Source organism: Pelodiscus sinensis, chromosome 4 (assembly GCF_052426305.1).
Source record: "Pelodiscus sinensis isolate ZL-2025 chromosome 4, ASM5242630v1, whole genome shotgun sequence".
Classification (NCBI taxonomy): Eukaryota; Metazoa; Chordata; order Testudines; family Trionychidae; genus Pelodiscus; species Pelodiscus sinensis.
In genome coordinates, this window is record NC_143055.1 from 19,621,680 (window position 1) to 19,642,929 (window position 21,250).

At 42.4% G+C, this 21,250-nt stretch overlaps 1 protein-coding gene and 1 long non-coding RNA gene across 2 annotated transcripts in view; one reads left to right on the forward strand and one right to left on the reverse strand.

The window, feature by feature from the left end:
* The window catches only part of NOP14 (NOP14 nucleolar protein), a 52,444-nt gene that overhangs the window by 9,759 nt on the left and 21,435 nt on the right, over positions 1–21,250 (reverse strand). The window contains exons 8-13 of the mRNA XM_075930837.2: positions 19,205–19,505; positions 13,928–14,058; positions 13,658–13,743; positions 10,104–10,239; positions 8,321–8,422; positions 1,298–1,451 (exon numbers count right to left, since the gene is read on the reverse strand). Of these exons, the coding sequence (XP_075786952.2) occupies positions 1,298–1,451; positions 8,321–8,422; positions 10,104–10,239; positions 13,658–13,743; positions 13,928–14,058; positions 19,205–19,505 (910 nt within the window). The remainder of the gene's footprint in view (positions 1–1,297; positions 1,452–8,320; positions 8,423–10,103; positions 10,240–13,657; positions 13,744–13,927; positions 14,059–19,204; positions 19,506–21,250) is intronic.
* LOC142829686 (uncharacterized) lies at positions 500–8,926 on the forward strand. The gene is made up of 3 exons (XR_012904407.2): positions 500–658; positions 760–808; positions 8,648–8,926. It is a non-coding gene; the product is annotated as an uncharacterized LOC142829686 (long non-coding RNA).

Below are 21,250 nucleotides of genomic sequence, written 5' to 3' on the forward strand. Positions count from 1 at the left end.
CCTTCACTACACACACAATTAGAAACCAGGACTACTTGTAGTTAAATAATGCAAATCCTTAAAACAAACCAACCAAAACCAAACAAATACACAAACACCTGAGTTGGAGTTTTTTAAAAATCCACACAGGATAAACTTGAAGCAAGGGGGCCAACAGAATATCTGGGCTCCTGGGCAAGATGAAGTGGGGAGCCCACTCCAAGACAGGGCTGGGCCTTAGGTGAAAGGGGTGGGGCTGAGGCTAGCCTTCCCATGCCACTCATACAGTGTCACCTGGAGTGTGCTGCCCAGGGCGCTGATGGCAATTTAAAAGGCCCAGAGTTCCAGCCCCTGCCACTTCTGCAGTAGTGGCAGCCAGGAGCCCCAGGGCCTTTTTGTCTCCCTTGTTGGCAGACCTGACTTGCAATAAAACTGCACAAAGGAAGTCTCACATTGTTTAATAGTTTACCAACCATAAATCACATTAAAGTTTGAACAGTGAAGGAAGTATTGTAAGCATTTGATTTTCATGATTTGGCAACAATTCTCTTCCCCTTATAGGTGAATTACTGTCACTAAATTCCCTGACAAAGAGAAAAACATGTGAACTTTGCACCTAGAAATGGGGCACTGAGGAGGAGTGGCCAGAGAAAGAGAGAGACTGGAATGGAAATCATGAGTAAGTAGAAAAGGCCAAATTCAAGAGTCAGTCATAGTCTACATGGTGTTTATTAGACGATGTTGTCTCAAAGTGCTAATGAAGATTGCTCTACATTACAGGCCAGATTGTCCCCTCTGTTAATATGAGGACAGGAAGAAGCAAATCGAGGTAGGTATGCAAGGAAGGAGAAAATCAGCTTTGTGTCATTCATTTTTCTGGTATGCTTGACTGCATGGAAGCTCCACTACAGTTCTTCTGGCATTTTGCTTATAAGATGAGGAGTGTGTAGCATGAGCTGCAGTCTGAAGCCTCAATCACTAACCTATAACTCCAAAGAGATTACCTTTACCAGCATTAGCTCACACTGGTTTTCTCACTGTACTGTGGTGTCAAAGGGGAAGGAGCAGTTTTGCTATGAGGGCTAGGAAGCAGCATGGAAGAAGGCATCTACACAGATGGCACTTGTGTCTGGTGGATCTTTTGGGGACTGCAATATTTGAGAGGTTAGTTTCCTGGTCAGCTCAGGAGATCTACCTAGGAGATGACCTGGTCTTTCATTTGGAACATAAAGCTCTCAAGGTAGAATTTTTAATTACAACAAAGCTTGAGGTATAAAAACAAATGCACATTCATATTTATCACTGCAAGCAAACTTACCCTGTGTTCGTTTTTGGGGTACAGCAATGTGAAGTATTCCAAGGAGGAAATTGATAAGCTCTGGTATGAATCTTTGAGATAGCGATACATATTCCAGGAATAAACAACACACAAACAATCCTTTAACAACATCTTGTAGCGTCATGACTTGGCACTAACAAAAAAATAATAAAACAAACATCTTGCATTAACATATTAGTATGAAAATTAAAGTGCAAGGCACAAGGAAAAATAATAGCCTCTAATAGTGAGATTTTAATGAGTTTCACAAAGATGTATGATCTACACAGCAGGGCATTTTTAGCAATTAAAAAAAAGCTAATATATATTTTTACTGAGATCATTTTTAAAACATGTTGCTTCTCCCTAGTAAATATCTGATACCTTTCCTCATTGAAGGGAAGATGTGCATTATTCTACAGAAGCCTTGTCAAAAGCTACTTTAACCACTGGATGGCACTAACGTACAAGTATTACATCCTTTTTATATCTTGCCTTGTTTCTGTGATTCTTACTCTATTCTTTGCTCACTGGTCTACAGTTTGCACTGCAATGTATGATGTCCACTTTTAGAAAGGAACCAAACAACTGCTGGATTTCAAAATGACTCAACGTCAGATGAGACAAGAGCAACTGAATCTCAATATTTCAATTACACAAATAAGGCTTTAGGATTGAAAAAAAATGAGGCGCTTTTGTTCAATTTATTTCAATGTAGCTGGCTAGCTCTGGAGGGACAGGGTATTTTATAAATAAAACCAACTGTCCCTGTTAAATAAGAACTATTAGCATATATGGAAGATATCATTGCTAATGAATAGGATCATATACCCATTGTATTTCATGACACCCACAGACATTAATATGAACATAAGAATGGCTATACTGGGTCAGACCCGTGGTTCATCTAGCTCATTTTCGTGTGTTTTGACAGCAGCCAATGCCAGATGCTTCAGTGGGAACAAAAAGAACAAGGCAATTATTAAGTGATCCATTTTCTGTTGTCTAGTTCCAGCTTCTCAAAATCAGATATTTAGGGACACCCAGAGCATGGGGTTCAATCCCTGGCCATCTTGTTTTGTTGTCTCTGTACACTTTCCAATCCAAATATATCTTTTTGGGAGGGGGTGATCTGTATGCATCATTTAAGATGTGCGCATATCAGAGATTTACATAGCAGCCTTATGAATTGACTGCTGCTGAATGCCGAGCAGATATTTTCAGAGAATACATGACTTCAAGATCTTTCTTGAGTGGTAACAGCTAATGTAGAACCTATAGTTTTGTATGTATTGTACTATGTTTTCCAAGGTTCATTATTTTGCATTTATCAACACTGAATTTCATCTGCCATTTTGTTGCCCAGTCACCCAGTTTTAAGAGAACCTTTTGTAATTCTTTCCATTCTGCTTTGGACTTAACTATCTTGAACAATGTTGGATTACAGCCGGTCCCTGAGTTACGAATGCATTACAGATCAAACGCTTGGCCGTAACTCAGAATGTTGTAACTCAGAACCCATTGAGTTACATTGCGACTGTGCTGTTCGTAAGCGCGGGTCGCGTTCATAACTCGGAGCCCGCATTTACGACCGGTTTGGTTGTAAGTGCGGATGGTCGTAAGTCGAGACGGCCGTAAGTTAGGGACCGGCTGTATCTGCAAACTTTGCCACCTCACTGTTTACCCCTTTTTCTGAACATTTATGAATATGTTGAATAGCATAAATCCCTTGGGAGACCCTCCTGTTTACCACTTTCCATTGTGAAAGCTGACCATTTATTCCTAGCATTTGTGTCTTATCTTTTACCTGTCACTGATCCACGAGGCAATGTGCATGTGCCCGGGAAGCAGGGAGAGGGCGAAAGGGGTCTGCACTGGGACCACATGCACCCCACCCTCCCCCGAGGCTGGCAGAGGGACTAGCAGGCTGGAGCTGGCAGCAGGAGGAGTCCATGCCATGTCCCCCTGCACTAACTAACAGTGGCAGTGAAGGTGCAGCAGGCTTGGTGGCTCTAGGTCATGCGAGATGGTTCTCCGGCCTCTCCACTCTGGAGGAAAGGTGGAACTGCCCTAGCACTCCCTGCAAGCGGAAGCTGGTGAGAGCTGTGCCATGTGAGCTGAAGCCACCTTCCTGTGCCTTCCCTGCTATCACTGCTGATGAATGCAGGGATTGGGGTACCGCATGGCCGTGCAGGGGGACTACTGGGGCTGAGACTGCCCTGGCTTCCCCTTCCTCCCCCCGTGTACTCACCAGGAGTGGGGAAGGCAACTTTGGCAGCACTGCTTCTGCGGCGTGCTGGAACAGTTCCATCGCTTCTCCAGAGCGGTACACTGGAGAACAACAGCTTGTGAGCTGGAGCCACCTTGCTGTGCCTTCCCCACTGCAGATGAGTCCAAAGGGGGCGCAGTGTGGACTACTGCTACTGGCGCTGGCCCCGCTAGTCCCCTGTTGCCTAGGAGAGAAGGTGGGGTGGGGCAGAGCAAGGGCGGGGAGAGGCAGGGCCTGGATTGGCAGGGGGTTGTCTTGACCCTTCCCTGAGTTGGGAGAGGAGAGGAAGTGTCCAGTGGCCCCTCCTTCTGTCACCAGTCACCTTTGGCTGCTTAGTTTGCTTACAAGTCTTTAGTGTGGGACCTTGTCAAAATTGTTCTGAAAGTCCAAGTACACTCTATAAACTGGATCATGGTGACCCACATGCTTGTTGACATAGTCAATTCTAATAATTAGTGAGACATGATTTCCTTTTACAAAAGCATTGTTGACACTCAATATATCAAGTTCATCTACGTGCCAGATTATTGTTTACCATATTTTTTACCAATTTGTTAAGTACTGAAGTTAAATTCATCAGCCTGTAATGGCCAGGATTGCCTCTGATACATCTCTTGAAAATCAGTGTTACATTAGCTATCCTCCAGACAATTGGTACAGAGCCTGATTTAAACTATAGGTTACATGCCACTGTTGGCAGTTGTGCAATTTCATATTTGAGTTTCTTCAGAACCCTTGGGTGAATGCTATCTAGTGGGAGTGGTGAGTTATTGCTATTTAATTTATCATTGTTTCACTACTTTTCTACTGACATCTAAATATTGGACAGGTTCTCAGGCTTGTCACCTAAAAAGAATATTCAGGTGTGGAGATATCAACCACATCCTCTCCAGTGAAAAACGATGTAAAGAAATCCTTTAATTTCTCTGCAATGGCCATTTTTTCCTTGAAAACTCCATTAGCACCTTGACTATCCAGTGGCGCCTTCCTCTGCCCCCGATACTTTGGCAGATTTCCTGCTTCTGATGTACTTAAAAGTATTTGCTGTTAGTTTTTGTGTCTTTTGCTAGTAGCAATTCATTTCTTTTTTGTCCTAATTACTTTCGCATCTGCCTTTCAGAGTTTGTGCTCCTTTCTAAATTCCTCACTAGGATTTGACTTCCAATTTGTAAAAGATGAGTTTTGGCCTCCAAATACTTCTTTTATGAAGGAATTCAGCAATGGTAGCATGTTTTGTCCTCTTACTTTTAAAAAAAAAAAAAATTTGGGATTGTGACCAAATTCACACTAAAATTCAGCCTACATACTATTATGTAGACTATATATAAAATTATGCTTTGTAACATACCATTTAAAAACAAATAGCTCTCTGGTCAGTAATATCACGGTGAAACGTATGTAACAAAGTTACATGTAAAATTATGAATATAAGCTGAAATTATAACAAATGTGGTTACTGTGCAAATCTGGTCAACAATGGTGTAGCCATGGATGGGCTTGAGGGGACCATGATGCTCTGCCACTCCCAGCCAGCAAGCTAGGCTGGGGTTGACACCGCACTGCCAGCTCTCTAGCTGGGGAGCGGGGTCAGGGCCGATCCTGCTTCGGTGTCCTGCTGCCATGTCTGGGGAGCAGGGCCGGGGTGCAAGGTATGACCCTGATCTGCCAGTGCTCCAGTGGGGAGCAGGGCTGGGACGTGGGGCTCACTGTTCCCACTAAGGATGTTAAGGACTAGTAGACTATCCAATAATAAGCATTTGCTTATTGGGCAGTCTGTCGACTAGTCATTTCCCCTTCCTCCCCCTGCTGCCTCTACAAGATAGAGGCAGTAAAGGGGGGGGGAGGGGTACTTCAAAGCAGCAGCACTGCACAGCTGAGCTGAGGATCAGCTGTGTGGCACTGTCACTTTGAAACCACAAGGTGGCATTTCAAAGGGGCAGCTGCCGCACAGCTGATCTGCAGCTCCTTTAAAATGGGGGATTGGGGACATCTCCCCAGAACCCGGGGTCAGCTGAATGGGGAAATGCTGCTTGGAACCCAGGGTTAGCTGCGGAATCCCTAGCTGACCCCAGGCTCCACAGCTGAGCCGCAGATCAGCTGTGCAGCGCTGCCCCATTAAAATGCCATCTTCACATTCAAAGGAGCAGAGCTGCATAGCTGAGCCGGGGGAAACGCTGCCTCTATGTTTCAAAGGGGCAGCTGTGGAGCCCAGGGTTCTGGGGAAATGCTACACAGAACCCAGGATCAGCTGGAGAGTCCCCAGCTGACCGCAGGCTCCACGGCCTCGAAATGCACTGGGGACTCCTGTACATTTCAAAGCAGGCACCCGCATGCATCCCGGAGTCAGCAGGGGCTCCTGTACATTTTAAAGGTGGAATGCGGAAGTGCCTATCGACTAGTCAATAGAAATTCCATCGACTAGTCAATTAACCGCATTCTAACATCCTTAGTTCCCACCAATACCTGCCCAGTCACCCAAAGTTGGGACCCAACCAAGAGGGCCCTTCTGGCTAGGTCTCTGTTGGTGAGTGCATAATTTGGCTCCTCAAAGACAAAAGACAAGCAGACACTTCTAGCCAAGTGTCATCAAAGTTGATAGGCAATCACCTGTCAAGTGGCCATTCTTTGGTAAGGAAGGGTGACCAGAACAAACAGATCCACATTTTATGTAGGGTAGTGATAGAAATGTAGCCGTGTTAGTCTGGTGTAGCTGAAACAAAATACAGGACTATGTAGCACTTTAAAGACTAACAAGATGGTTTATTAGATGATGAGCTTTCATAGGCCAGACTCACTTCCTCAGATCAAATAGTGGAAGAAAATAGTCACAGCCATATATACCAAAGGATACAATTTAAAAACTGAACACATATGAAAAGGACAAATCACATTTCAGAACAGAAGGGGGATGCAGGGGGGGGGGGGGAAGAAGGAAGGAAGGTGAATGCCAGTGAGTTAGTGATATTAGAGGTGGGGAAGGGTAGATGTCTGTGAGTTAATAGTATTAGAGGTGATAATTGGGGAAGCTATCTTTGTAATGGGTAAGATAGCTGGAGTCTTTAAGTCCCCTGCGGAGAGTGTCGAATATTAGCATGAATGCCAGTTCAGAGGATTCCCTTTCAAGTGCAGATTTGAATGTCTTCTGAAGTAGGATGCAGGTGAGTAGGTCATTGAGACAGTGTCCTTTCTGATTGAAATGACAAGCAACTGTTTTTTCTTTGTGATCCTGTCTAATGTCTGTTTTGTGGGCATTGATTCTTTGGCGAAGTGTCTGAGACGTTTGTCCAATGTACATAGCAGACGGACACTTCCGGCACATGATAGCATAGATTATATTTCTGGAGGCGCAGGAATATGTGTTCTTGATCTTATAACTCACTTGGTTAGGTCCAATAATGGTGTCAGCAGAGTGAATATTTGGACAAAGCTGGCAGCGGGGTTTGTTGCAAGGGAAAGTACCAGGGTTGGTATTAGTGTGGTATGTCCTGTGGTTGTTGGTAAGAATCATCTTGAGGTTAGGTGGTTGTCTATAGGAGACTATGGGTCTGTCAGAGTATCCTTTGATATATATGGCTGTGACTATTTTCTTCCACTATTTGATCTGAGGAAGTGGGTCTGGCCCACGAAAGCTCATCATCTAATAAACCATCTTGTTAGTCTTTAAAGTGCTACATAGTCCTGTATTTTATTTTATGTAGGGGTAATCCTCACAAAAATGCACTTCAAAAGACTATAGAAGTGAGGCACAAAAAACACCTCAAAGTATCTCCTTATCTTCCACCTAAGGAAAATAAATAGCCATTTGACTTTGGGAGAGATTCAGATCTGAAATTCAGTCAGCCCTGTTGCTGGGAACATGTGGTGGTAACAATTTCACTTTGAACAGAGTCTAGTTTGTTACGTTTTAGTACTAGGAAGCATTTTATCTATTTGTTTTGTAACTATTTCTGACATGAATACCTAATACTTGTAATCACTTAAGCTCTCTCTTTTTATTTTGATTAAAGAATAAAACCAGTTTATCTAATTAGTCTACTGTTGTATGTAAACTGAGTTGTTTGGGTAACTCCATTTAAAACAGAAACAGTTGAATATTGTTCTGATACAGGAGCAATGGACCTAACATTTCTGGACTGTCTAGAAAAAAGTTGGGGACAAAGCACAACACACATTTTGAAGAAATGTTAGGACCAGGAGTGTATTGTGGTCACTCTGCAAGTGATAATTAAGACTGGTGGAAATCACACTGTAATGCTGCAGCTATACACAGGCACTCAGTGCATGCCAGCAAACTGTTTGTATGTTTGTGAGGAGCCCAGGTTGTAAGCCCAGGTTGCAAGGCAGGTGGTGACAACCTCCCACTGTTCTGGACTGTACCCTGAAATGTCATAGCTAGAGCCTCTATTATGATGTTTTAAAACTGTTCTATTTGGTTTACAGGCATTTCACTCTTGTGACTGCAGATTTCCATTTAACAAGCTTCCTCATTTTTGTGTAGTTCAGGTGTGGAGTCTTTGTATGAAAGCTCAGTGGATGTGATCTTGTCAGAGTAAGACTGTACTCTGAGTGGGACTTGTCAACACAAATATTTTCCTGACAGTTACTGATATAACATACTACTAAAACATATTCCTAGATTTTTTTTCAAAAAAGTTCTAAACCTGCATCTTAATCCCAGTGCATTTTAAGTTGGAGTATAAGAAAGAAATGGAGGCATTGAAGCCTTATACTGAAAGAAAATATCACAGACATACCTTAGTAAGTAACTGGCTCATATACACAAATGCAGGTGTTACTACCGGGTGCCAGAAGTCAGAAGTAGGAAACAGTATTGCAGTAATTTTCAAATAAATGAGCTGAAAAAAATGATAAAACAGACTAAGAAATTAGAATACAGTAAGTAACAGTTTCTGAGTATCTTAATCGGTTTTACATATGTGACTCTAGATGTGGAATTGCTATGCAGTAATCTCAAGACTACTTATAAGCAATCATTGACTTTACAACATACGGGAGCAGTGGAATATTTATTATATGTCTATATTGCTTTGCTTGAATGATGCTGTTTGTTTTTCCAACAGGCAATACAATGGCTCCTCAGATAAGGACATCATAGCGCAAATCTGAAAGACAATGTATGTGATGAAAAAGACTAAACAGCTTCTAAAGAGCAATTTTTGAAGCTGGAGAGAGAACTGACTGGTGAGCTAAGAGAAGAGACCCACATTCTGTTGGTGTCGAAGAGTTTGGAAGCTCAGACCTACCAGGATTTCTTTATGGAAGATGGATAATTTTCTTTATAATGCTTTTGCTCTAAATAAAATAATAAGTTGCTTTAAGAAGGCTGTTTGGTTACTACATCTCAGGGGAAAATAAACTACAAGCTCTGAAGGTAAGTCAGGCTTGTTGAGGCAATTGTGGTTGATCAAAGAGGATTTTAGTTTATGGCCCAGTCTAAGAATTCCATACCAAAAGATCAGAAAGGGTCAGAGGGTCAGTTAATCTGGTAACTGTGACAATGACATCGCAAATGTAGATGCTAGAAGTGAACATGGCTTCCCATGATGCATTCACAAGCACTGCCCAAACCACACTGGGATAACTGTTCAAGAAAAATCAACCTATCCAACCTTAAAAATGTATTAAGCCTATTGTCTCCTTAGTCTGCATTACCCCAAAACACTACTTACAGTCTTCACTCTTGTACTACTTCACTAAGCCTAGTACAATGAAGCAGGAAGTGTCCTTTGAATCAAACATTGATTTATAGCTTGTCTTTTAAGCATATTAACAAACAACAATTGTTTGTTACTATTAGTTGTTACTATTTTCAAAGAGGTAGCATCCCATCTTGAATGCCCTAATAATCCAATTTATAGTTTGAAAGAAGAGTCTATTCATAGATTTAGCATAAGTTATCCAATAAAACTGTAATTCACTAGTGAACAGGTAAGCTCAACTATTTCATTCCAAAGCCCCTAATTTATTATCTATCATATTTAAATTTCAAAATATTGTTGTATTACATCCACAATTCTATTAATTTATTATGCAGAAAAGTTATTGCACGGTAAAATACTAAACCTTGGGGGGAGGGAGGGGACATTTTATTTAAACAGTTTATTTAAGAAAAAATATCCATTTCATTTGATCAAAAGCAGGAAGGACAATCTTGCCTTGCTCTAGGGTGGTAATTTTAGTAACATTAAGTGTTGCAGGGGGCACATAGAATCCTACAATAACATTACTGTTCAGTTATTTTAAGACAGAATAAGAAACCTTGCAAATCTGTTAATTTAGAATCAGTGTTTTCTCCTCTCAATTAAATGTGGCTCAATTTCTGCAGCCACATTTCTGTTCTGTAGAATTAATTTATTCCAGACAGAAAATTCTGGGCATTGAAAGCCCACACATGCTGCAATGTGTCATATTTCGAATTATCAACTGTGAAAAGCAAAACAAGATTTAACATCACCTTGATTTTTTTACACTAATGGAAAAAGCAATAGACTTTTCTAAACAAAATATATTAAATACCATGTCTAGCTTTGGAAATGTTGCCCGACCTTTGACTTCAATCATTTCTTCCATGTCATGTGCAGCATCTTGGAGGACAAATTTAACGCTATTACTTGCAGCTTCAGGAAACATCTGGCAAAGACTGTACAATGGTCTATTAACAAGAAACACAAGTCATCATGAATTTACCCATAAGAACATAAACATGGCCATACTTGGTCAGACCAAAAGTCCATCTAGCCCAGTGTCCTGTCTGCTGACAGTGGCCAATACTGGATGCCCCAAAGGGAGGGAATACAACAGGAAATGATTACATGATCCCTCTCCTGTCATCCATCTCCAGACAAACAGAAGCTAGGGATGTACCTAACCTCCATGAATTTATCTGGCTCGGTTGTTAAAGTCCTAGCCTTTCCCACAACCTCTGGCAAGGAGTTCCACTGGTCGACTGTGTGCTGAGTGAAGAAAGCCTTCCTTTTGTTTGTTTTAAACCTGCTGCCTATTAATTTCACTTGGTGATCCCTAGTTCTTATATTGCGGGAGTAAATAATTTTGCCTTATTCACTTTTTCCATACCTGGCATGATTTTATAGACTATATCATATTCCCCCCCTTAGTCTCCTCTTTTCTAAGATGAAAAGTCCAAGTCTTTTTAATCTCTTTTCATATCAGACTCATTCCAAACCCATAATAATTTTTGTAGCCCTTTTCTGAACCTTTTCCAATGTCAAAATATCTTTTTTGCGATGAGGTGACCATATCTGTATGCAGCATTCAAGATGTGGGCATATCATGGTTTTATATGGAAGCAAAAAGATATTCTCTCTCTTAGTCTCTATCCCTTTTTAAATGATTCCTAACATTCTATTTGCTTTTTTGACTGCCGCTGCATACTGAGTGGATGTTTTCAGAAAGCTGTCCACAATGACCCTAAGATCTCTCTTGAGTAGTTGCAGATAAATTAGTCCCCATCATATTGCATGTATAGTTGGGATTATTTTTTCCTAATGCGCATTACTTTACATTTATCAACATTAAATTTAATTTGCCATTTTATTGCCCAATCACTTAGTTTGGTGAGATCTTTTTGAAGTTCTTCACTGTCTGCTTTGGTCTTGACTACCTTGAGCAGTCTGATATCATCTGCAAATTTTGCCACCTCACAATTTATATCCTTTTCTAGATCATTTATAAACACATTGATCAAAAATGGTCCCAGGACAGACCTTTCAGGGACACCACCAGTTACCTCTCTCCACTCTGAAAACTCACCATTTATTCCTACCCTTTGTTTCCTGTCTTTTAACAAGTTATCAATCCATGAACGTTATCAACCCCATTTATATTAATAAAGAACTATTATTTTAAGCATCTTTTGGAAATGTTATTTGTGATAGGCTGAAAGCAGAATATACTCTGATTGAAATTATTTCTGCAGAAGACAATTAACTGGTGTACAAACATGGCTGTGCTGGTTCTGATTTTACTAGATTGACATTTTTCAGTAGGTTTTGTGAAATGTGAATTTCTATTGCTTAAATATACGGTTGTACTCAAAAAGTTCTGTTAAGGTAGTATAATCCAAATACTTCTTTGAGAATTTCATAGAATCATAGAGCTGGAAGAGACCTCAGAAGGTCATCAAGTCCAGCCCCCTGCTCTAGGCAGGACCAATCCCAACTAAATCAACCCGGCCAGAGCTTTGTGAAGCTGAGACTTAAACACCTCTAAACACTGGGCAGGGATCGTCAATGTAAATGCATCTCCATCTTTAGAGATGCGTGGTTATGTTCTGATACTTAGCTTCTTTCACACTGATAGGCATGAATACAAAGTTTAAGGCAAGACTACACAACACACAAGTCAGTTCTGCTGATACTAATAAAATACAATATTTACTTGATTTCCACCCATATAACAGCACTTTTAATGAGCAATGAAAGTCCAGGAAGTTAACTACTAAAACGCATCTCAACATTATAGTCAAGTAGTCATCATATTGACTACTTTTTTGTTTTGGCTCCCACCCACAAGCTGCGTGTTGAGCCCTGTGTAAACCCAAACTGCACCATGGTCCGCAAACAAACAGGCCGCATGCGGCCCATGGGCTATGTGTTGAGTAGACCTGGTCTAGCCTATGCCACCACCAAAGTGATGCTAACAGCAAATGTATGCTGCTTAGTAAGCACCTTCTAATGGCCAGAACAACTACAGGAGGGCGGTATGTGGGCCAATGGGGGGGAAAGGGAACAGGTCTGCAGCCAGAGGGTGTAGGGAAGACTGTGTGTGTGCCTGTTAGGATTAATTGATGAGCACAGGGTCATCGGTTATTTGTGTAAATGGCTATACATTCACATCCATAATTGAGATATAATTAGGGATTGTAAGACAGAACTATGTAGCACTTTAAAGACTAACAAGATGGTTTATTAGGTGATGCGCTTTCGTGGGCCAGACCCACCAAAAGCTCATCGCCTAAGAAACCATCTTGTTAGTTTTTAAAGTGCTACATAGTTCTGTCTTTTGTTTCAGCTAGACCAGACTAACACGGCTGCATCTCTATCACAATCCCTAATTATGTGATCACATTTTGCACTTAGTCCTCAGTCCCAGTCAGTGCACAGAATGGACACTAAGGATGTTAAGAAGTGGGTAAATGACTAATCTTGTACTCAATATAATTCGTATCAAGTACACAATTAGTTGATCAGCTGCAGCTCTGCAGTTTAAATGTAGTAGGAGTTGGGCTTGCAGGCAGTCTGACTCCTACTACATTTAAACTGCAGAGCTGCAGTGGGAGTAGGTCTGAGGTATGTCCCCCATTGCGACTCTTACTACATTTAACAAGTAGAGCTGCAGCCATCTGGGACCCAGTGCAAGTCAGGACGCAGCAGTCCTGTCTTGTGCTGAGTCCCAGACTGCTGCGGCTCTGCCTTTTAAAGTATAAGAGCCACCTGGCAGAGCTGCAGTGGGAGACCCGGTGCAAGCTGGGAGTGCTGAGTCCCAGCTCACGCCAGGTCCCAGAGTGTTGCACCTCTGTCTCCGCTGCACCCCAAATGCACTGCAGAGATGGTACAGAGGCAGCAAGGGTGGTGGTGGGGAGTGAGTGGTTGAGTAGTGACTCGACTACTTGGTGAGCTTAAGTTTATCAGAAAGTCGACTACTCGAGTAGTTGTTTACATCCCTAATGGCCACAGGACAAATGTTGCAATGAGTAACAATAGGTAACAAATTTGGCATTGCCTAACTTTCAAATACTTGACTTAGTAACCTATATACTTTCATTTACCATAGTTTTTCCTTGTGTAATTATGTAGTTCTAATTGAATGTCTCTTGCACACTGAGAATTCTGTTAATTTGCTTTTAGAATGTTGGAAGCTTTTTAATACAAGTAATGACTAAGGCACTAAAAGAAACAACATTAAAACACAATAAAGTAAGTGGAAAATTAGTTTTCAATGTTAATAGGAGAATTTAAACTAAGTAACACACTGTGTGCTTTATTGTCAACCAGCTATCTTTTTCTCTTGGAACCACAAGGGGGCTATAGTCAACATGTTTTATTACTTACAGGACCAATTTGTCAATCATTTTGAGCTCTGGTGGTTCCACAGTTGCTAACTCTCCAATGTACTCCAAAAGGAAGCCAAATAGTTTCTGCAAAAAGTAAACCATTTAAAAACCATTACACAGTTGTGTGTGTGTGTACTCCCAATTGTAAATTTTAAATAACATTTTCTTTAAATAATGTGAATACAAAAACAATATATTTCAAACTGCTCCTTGAACATTTAGTCCACCCGCTTTAGCATTCAAAATTCATATTAAAACTCAAACATACTTCTAACTTTGCTTTGTTTCCTACTGCAAGGCTTGGATGATTGCACTTCTGAATCCTCTCTAAGATAACCAGCTGTTCTTCTATTATTCTTCCAAACAGTAAAGATTTAAGTTTTTCACAGGATTCTGGAACTATAATAATAATAATAATAAAAAAAATCAAGCATAACCTGTTGAAATTTAAGATAAATTAGAAAATATTTTACATTGTCAACAAACTTCTAGAAAATAGCTATTTCAAATCAGAACAAAGCAATAAGACTTCTAGAAAAATGTTAAGTTAACATTTAAAAGATAAATAAAACCATATTATCACTATGTTATTTGAGACAGAATATGCAATCACATAGCCATACGCAAAGAGGAGCAGACTTAAAGTTCAGTGTCCAAAATTTACCCATAATTCTATATTTTCTGTTTTTATGGTCGCACAAACTGTGTAATTTTCAAGATACGCAGTCCACTATCTTGCATGGAATACAGTAAGATATATAAAAGAGCATACCTACTAATGGAAAGAAATATGTGTGTGCCAGTTATTTATAGTGTTTTATAAAAGCTTAGCCAATGTACTTCCTTAGAGCTCTTTTTTAATTTAATAACTTCCCTCATAAAAATGATGCCAGATTCAATTTAAACTAGGGATGTTAAAATGTTCTTTAATTATTCAATTGTGTATTCACTGAAAATGTCAGCAGTTACATGGGGGGGAGAGGGGAGCGAGAAGCAGGCTGCTGCGCAGGAGCCGGTGCACACGGGGAGCTGGCTTAAAAGCCAGCTGCCCGTGTGCACTGGCTCCTGTCTGCTGATACAAAGGCAGCAGCGTGGTGGTGTTGCATGTAACTATGTAAACAATTAGACTATCAAATTCCTAATTTAAATTACTCTATTCAGTGTACATTATCGTTTAACCAGCATCACAAAGACACTGCAAATTAGGGATGTAAAAAATGAATGCAAATATTAGTATTAATAAAAATTGTATTGGGTACACTGTTAACTGTTCCTGAGGCTGCTGGCAATCCCATGAAGAATTTCACCAGTGGGAGTAACCAGTAAGCGCCAGCCCTGTTGCTTCACACACCTCCCCGCTATAGCTGCTCTGGCCAGTCTCAGGAGCTTCCTCTCACATAATCTGACAATACATTCTGGACACAATACATGCTAGAAAATTATTGGGGATTCTTTTTTGCAAGATAACACTATTCCGTGCAGGCTGTTGTTTTAGTCTTGAGATAACAGTGGGCACAATCTTACATGAACAAATTTCAATCAAGGCTTTCTGTCTTTCACTTTAAGGGTTGAAAGGAGCAGTAGCCTACTCAGCTCCTGCACAGACAAGGATTTTCTCATGCTACACAGAGAAATTCTGCTTGCTGACAAGTCTCATTTTCAAGATCTGAAGAGTCATGTCCAATACTCTTTGGCCAGAAGAAGTACAATTACAGTAACAGCTCACTTAATCTTGTAGTTCCGTTTCTAAAAAAAAAAATGTTACTTTAAGTGAAATGATATTAAGTGAATCCAATTTCCCATAAAAATAAATGTAAATAGGGGGAGGAGGAGAAAGAAGGGGAGAATTAAGTTCCTGGGGAATGTTTTCAGTAGACAAAAGGCATTATATACATATACACTGTGTCTAGACTGGCAAGTTTTTCCGCAAAAGCAGATGACGACGACAAATCAGGAAAGAGATCTTGGAGTTATCATGGACAGTTCTCTGAAAACTTCCACGCAGTGTGCAGCGGCGGTCAAAAAGGCAAATAGGATGCTAGGAATTATTAGGAAAGGGATAGAAAATAAGACACAGAATATCTTACTGCCCCTGTATAAAACTATGGTACGCCCACATCTGGAATACTATGTACAGATGTGGTCTCCTCACCTCAAAAAAGATATTTTGGCCTTGGAAAGGGTTCAGAAAAGGGCAACTAAAATGATTAGGGGTTTGGAACAGGTCCCATATGAGGAGAGGTTAAAGCGACTGGGACTTTTCAGTTTAGAAAAAAGGAGACTGAGGGAGGATATGATAGAGGTCTATAAAATCATGAGTGGTGTGGAGAGGGCGGATAAAGAAAAGTTATTTATTAGTTCCCTAAATAGAAGAACTAGAGGTCACCAAATGAAATTAATGGGTAACAGGTTTAAAACAAATAAAAGAAAGTTGTTCTTCACACAGCGTGTAGTCAACCTGTGGAACTCCTTGCCAGAGGAGGCTGTGAAGGCTAGGACTATAATAGAGTTTAAAGAGAAGCTAGATAATTTCATGGAGGTTAGGTCCATAAAAGGCTATTAGCCAGGGGATAAAATGGTGTCCTTGGCCTCTGTCTGTCAGAGGCTGGAGAGAGATGGCAGGAGACAAATCACTTGATCATTGTCTTTGGTCCACCCTCTCTGGGGCACCTGGTGCTGGCCACTGTCGGTAGACAGGATACTGGGCTAGAAGGACCTTTGGTCTGACCCAGTACGGCTGTTCTTATGTTCTTATGATTTTGCGGAAAAACTTGCCAGCTGTCTACACTGGCCGCTTGAATTTCCGCAAGAACACTGACGATCTCATGTAAGATCATCAGTGTTCTTGCGGAAGTACTATGCTGCTCCCGTTTGGGCAAAAGCTCTCTTGTGCAAATCAATTGTGCAAGAGGGCCAGTGTAGACAGCACAGTGTAGACAGTGTAGACAGCACAGTACTGTTTTGTGCAAAAAAGCCTCGATGGCTAAAATGGCGATGGGGCTTTTTTGCGCAAAAGCGCGTCTAGATTGGCAGGATGCTTTTCCACAAAAAGTGCTTTTGCGGAAAAGCGTCTGTGCCAATCTAGATGCTCTTTTCCGAAAGTGCTTTTAACGGAAAACTTTTCCGTTAAAAGCATTTCCAGAAAATCATGCCAGTGTAGATGTAGCCATACAGTATTAAGTCAAGTAATTTTAAACAATTTAATACCAACTGTGAAGCTTGGTTGAGATGGTGAGTCAGGTGGTAATTTCCCAGAGAATATCTTGCTACTACATGAAAAACTAGGACTCAGCTGACCCCTCAGTGGTTAACATATTGTTAATGTAGCCTCACACTTTAAAAAGCAGCATGGACTAAGGCAGGAGGGAGGAAATACAATAGATACATGGCAGTGGCTGCAAATTCTTTCCTGCAAAAACCCACACTATCCTGCTATAGTGCACCACTCTTTCCTCCGGACAATGCATACACGGTTGCACAGTCCCAAGCGTGTGTGAGTGTGTGTGTGTGAGAGAGAGAGAGGGGGATGTAAAAGAGTAATCAAACAGTCAATTACCCAATAAGCCTAGGCTACTCGTATTCCCGCCTCCCTCCCACACCTTGCTGCCTCTATATCAGAAGCAGCAAGGGGAGGGAGCAGGGGAGCCGCACTGTCTCTGCAAGGGTAGGGGGAGGCACAAGTGCAGCAATGCTGTGGCCCTGCCTTTTAAATGTAGTAAGAGCTGCCTAGCTGTTACTACATTTAAAAGGCACAGCCGCAGCCGTCTGGGTCCGGCACGAGCCTGGACTACTCGATTAGCTGATTATCTGCAAGATAACATTGTGTGTGTGGGGGGGGGGGGGGAAGGGGGAAGAGGGAGGGAGGCAAATAGAGACATGCATTGCCCCTTTAAGTATGCCGACTTCCCTTCAAGTACACTGCCCTTGTAAGTAGACCAGGAAGCCCAGACACAGGACTTTGTAGCTGTGATATCCTGCTTTGTGGAGAGGGGGTACAGAGTTGGAGGGAGGGGGCTCAACTAGGGAAGAGGGGGGAACAACAACATCCCTCTTCCCGCTCTCTCAGCATTGCAAGCAGGAGGCTTTCGGGAACAGCTTCAAGACAGAGGGCAGGAGCAGCACGGCAGTAGGAGGAGCAGCAGCATAGGGAACTTATGAGAGCTGATGAGGGGCTGCCAGCCCACCCTGATTCCAAACCCCCACAAGGATAGGCTGCTTTTCCAGAAAATCCTGCAAGTAGTGGACAGAGCAGGCAGCCATACGATGTTATAAGGAAGCTATGACAGGGTGTACCAACCCCGCCTTGGGCATGAAAGAGTGAACGTGGGCTACCTAGCAGAGAAAGCCCCACGTGCTGCCACTCTGAAGTACCCCTTCCTCCGCCCTTTGAGGCAGCAAAGGGGGGGGGGGGAGGAATATCGACTAGTCAAAATACTAGCAGATATGCAGGGCTTGCCGAACCGCAACATGCGCAGAGCGCCCGAACTTGGCTCTTCCGGGTTGCCATCTATTCGCCACAGGCGAGTAGATTGCATTATTTGTTGAGCCCTACCAATAAGCAAATGCTTATCAGTTAGTCGACTAGTCTTTTATATCCTTAGTAGAAAGGCCATTGAAGCAGCTCAGTCAGGGCTGAGTGCTGCGGAGGAAGGAGCTGATGCCAGAACTCCGCAGGAGGAGCTACGGGACAACTGAACTGTGGAGGCCAATCAGCTGAGAATGGCTAAGATGTGACTGGAGAAGTTGACGTTAGGGATGCTGGTAGGAAGCAGCCTAGGGCAGGGAGATCAAAAACCTCAAAAGCCTAGCGTGCTGCGGGCGGATTTGCCACTGAGCTAATGGTGGGACACACCTATCAATGACAGGGCCCTGGGCTGGGACCCAGGGGAGAGGGAAGGGCCCAGGTCCGTCCACCCCATCTCATTAGTCCCCAAGAGGTTGCTCCAGCTGTGACTGACTCTGGCCAATAGGCTTTACTTTCCTGGAAGAGGGAGCTATTGATATGGACTCTGGCTTTTAGGCCTGACTGACCTAGAATAGGGAGTGATTGACTATTGACTCTAGCAGCTAGGCCTTACTGCCCGGAACACAGGGGGCACTGCTGCTGGCTCGGGCCATTAGGCCTCACTGTTCTAAGAGAAGAGCATGATGACTGAGTCAGGCCACTTGGCCCCACTGCCTGGAGGGAAGGGAATGGACTGGGTCTCACTAACCCTAAGAGAAGGGATGTGGTACTAACCGTGGCCACAAGGACATAGTGAGAGGACCTTGCTCATAAGGACTGAGACACTCACAGGCTGCAACACTTAGCGAGGGGCCTGAAGGGTGCAAAACCCTGCCTATGAAGGGGCAGGGCAAAACCACCCCATGACAGGAGCACTGAGCAACAATGAACGTGTGCTTTAATAGATAAAGCAATGTAACAAAACATTAACTGACACTATGTTAAGTGAGGAGTTACTACATGAAGTGGAGCCTCAGACATAGATCCTTATTTCCAGAAAATAAACAACCCCTCTACCTAGTCAATCAGTAGGAATCTTACCAGTAAATGTGTATGGAAGCTCAGATTTGGCAGCTTCTATCTTAGCATTTTGTTCTTTCTCACTTTGCAATTTATTTTCGTTTCCTTTGTGTTTCTTTTTCTGGTCTTCATCTGCAGTTACCTCTTCCTCGCTCCCCATGTCAGATTCAAGATCAGAGGGACTATCTGTAGCATCATCTTCCTCAACAATTGCTTCTTCCCCATGTTCCCTAGTAGGTTCTCCCTCACTTTCTTCTTCACTTTCACTCTCTTCTTCATTTCCACCTTCTTTCTCTTCATTTCCAACATTTATTTTTCCATCCTATTAATAGAGAAAAAGACTTAAACTAGCTTACAAGAATACTGTTGGGTTTTAAATTATAAGTTAAAATAACGCCTTTACTTGTATTACTAGAAACTAGGGATGTAAAAGTATAACCATTTAAATGGTAACTGATAAGCCTGGGCATATTGGTTACTGTTAACAGTTAGACACAGGCTCTTACCCATTCCTGGGGAGCCAGCTGCTGTCCCATGCTGCTGGCTTTGTATTCCAGACAGCATCCTGGGGCAGCAGTCAGCTCCTCAGGAGCAGAGTTGTAGCAGGGAGCAGCTGATACAGAGGCAGCAGCATGGGGACAGCAGTCAATTTCCTGGGAGCAGGGCTGCAACTGGGAGCCAATGTGTGCCGAGAGCCAGCTTAACAGCTGGCTCCCAGCATGCCCTGGATCCTGGGGAGCCAGCTACTGCCCTGCACTGCAGGTGCATATAACCACTGAGGTTTTCAACGGTTATACAATTACCCACTTTTTAACAACCCTACTAGAAACACATCAGATCCTCTCATCTCCGAGTTTGATAAAAATTGAATATTATTTAAAATACAGCGGTATATTAGGTGGACCAGTAGTTTGCAAATGAAAATTTGGCTCTGACAGTACATAGACTGGGTATCAGTTGAAAAGGGAAGATAGAGAAGTAGAAACCAAGGAAGAAAGATGAGCGAATTGGGAGTAGCTGAGCAAAGTCACTAAGGTGACATACAGGAAAACCGGTGCTGGGGATGTAAAAATTGAAAGATGGGCAGCCAGAGAAGCAGTGTCTGTAGCCAGAGTTGCACCACAAATGGAAGATTTCACCTGTATTTAAAAAGTGCCTTCTATGGGACTTTTTTATGAATAGAACAAGGAAGATTTCCCCTCAGTATGGGCTTGATCCCAAGATGTCAGAAGCCCCAACAACCTGAACTGGATAACAGCTGCTGAGGAACAAGTTCTACACTTACTTGCACATTTTGTAACTCAACTGTTCTCAATGCACTTACAAAGAATATAAGACAAGGAAAAGTGGTCCCAGAATACAGTTTTACTCCCTTTTATTTCTGTTAGAACTAATACAGACCTAGAAAAAGACTCTATCTATAGTCTGCCTCACACACCATGCCTCGTTACAAGATTTTTATTACTGGTGATTATAGGAGGGGGTCTGTCAGATGCCACATACAATTTGCAGCAACAGAGCCATCATTTCTCTTGTTAACCAAGTACATTTGACATTACAAAAAGGGAAGGCAAACATCAAAGCCTGCTAGACTGTTTTTACAGGGTCACTGATCAGAGAGCCTAATCACTGAGTGAAGCCAATGCACTCAAAATGCCAGTGATTCCTCTATCTGAAAGAGGAAGGTAATTTCATGAGAACTCTGATCTGTTGCCGTTGAGAGGCACAAAGCATAGGTCGACAGAGGAGGTATTTAATAAAGTATGCTTTAAATCACTTTTTATTCTCCTCTAGTGTGGAATAGTTGCATACTAGTCAGCTCCTTCTGAGTGTGGGGAAATCATGGCTATATCCCTTATGCCAGAGGTGGGCAATAATGTTTGACCGGGGGGTCACTTTAGAAAATTTTGAATTGGCCCCGGGCTGTCCCTGAAGGGGCAGGGACTCAGGCAGAAGGGGCGGGGCCAGGACACCTCTGTGCTTCCCCACCCAAAGGCCCTGATTCGTCTGGAGGTGGGAGAGCATGCAATCTCTCTGCCCATCCCCAGAGAGTACCGACAGATGTTC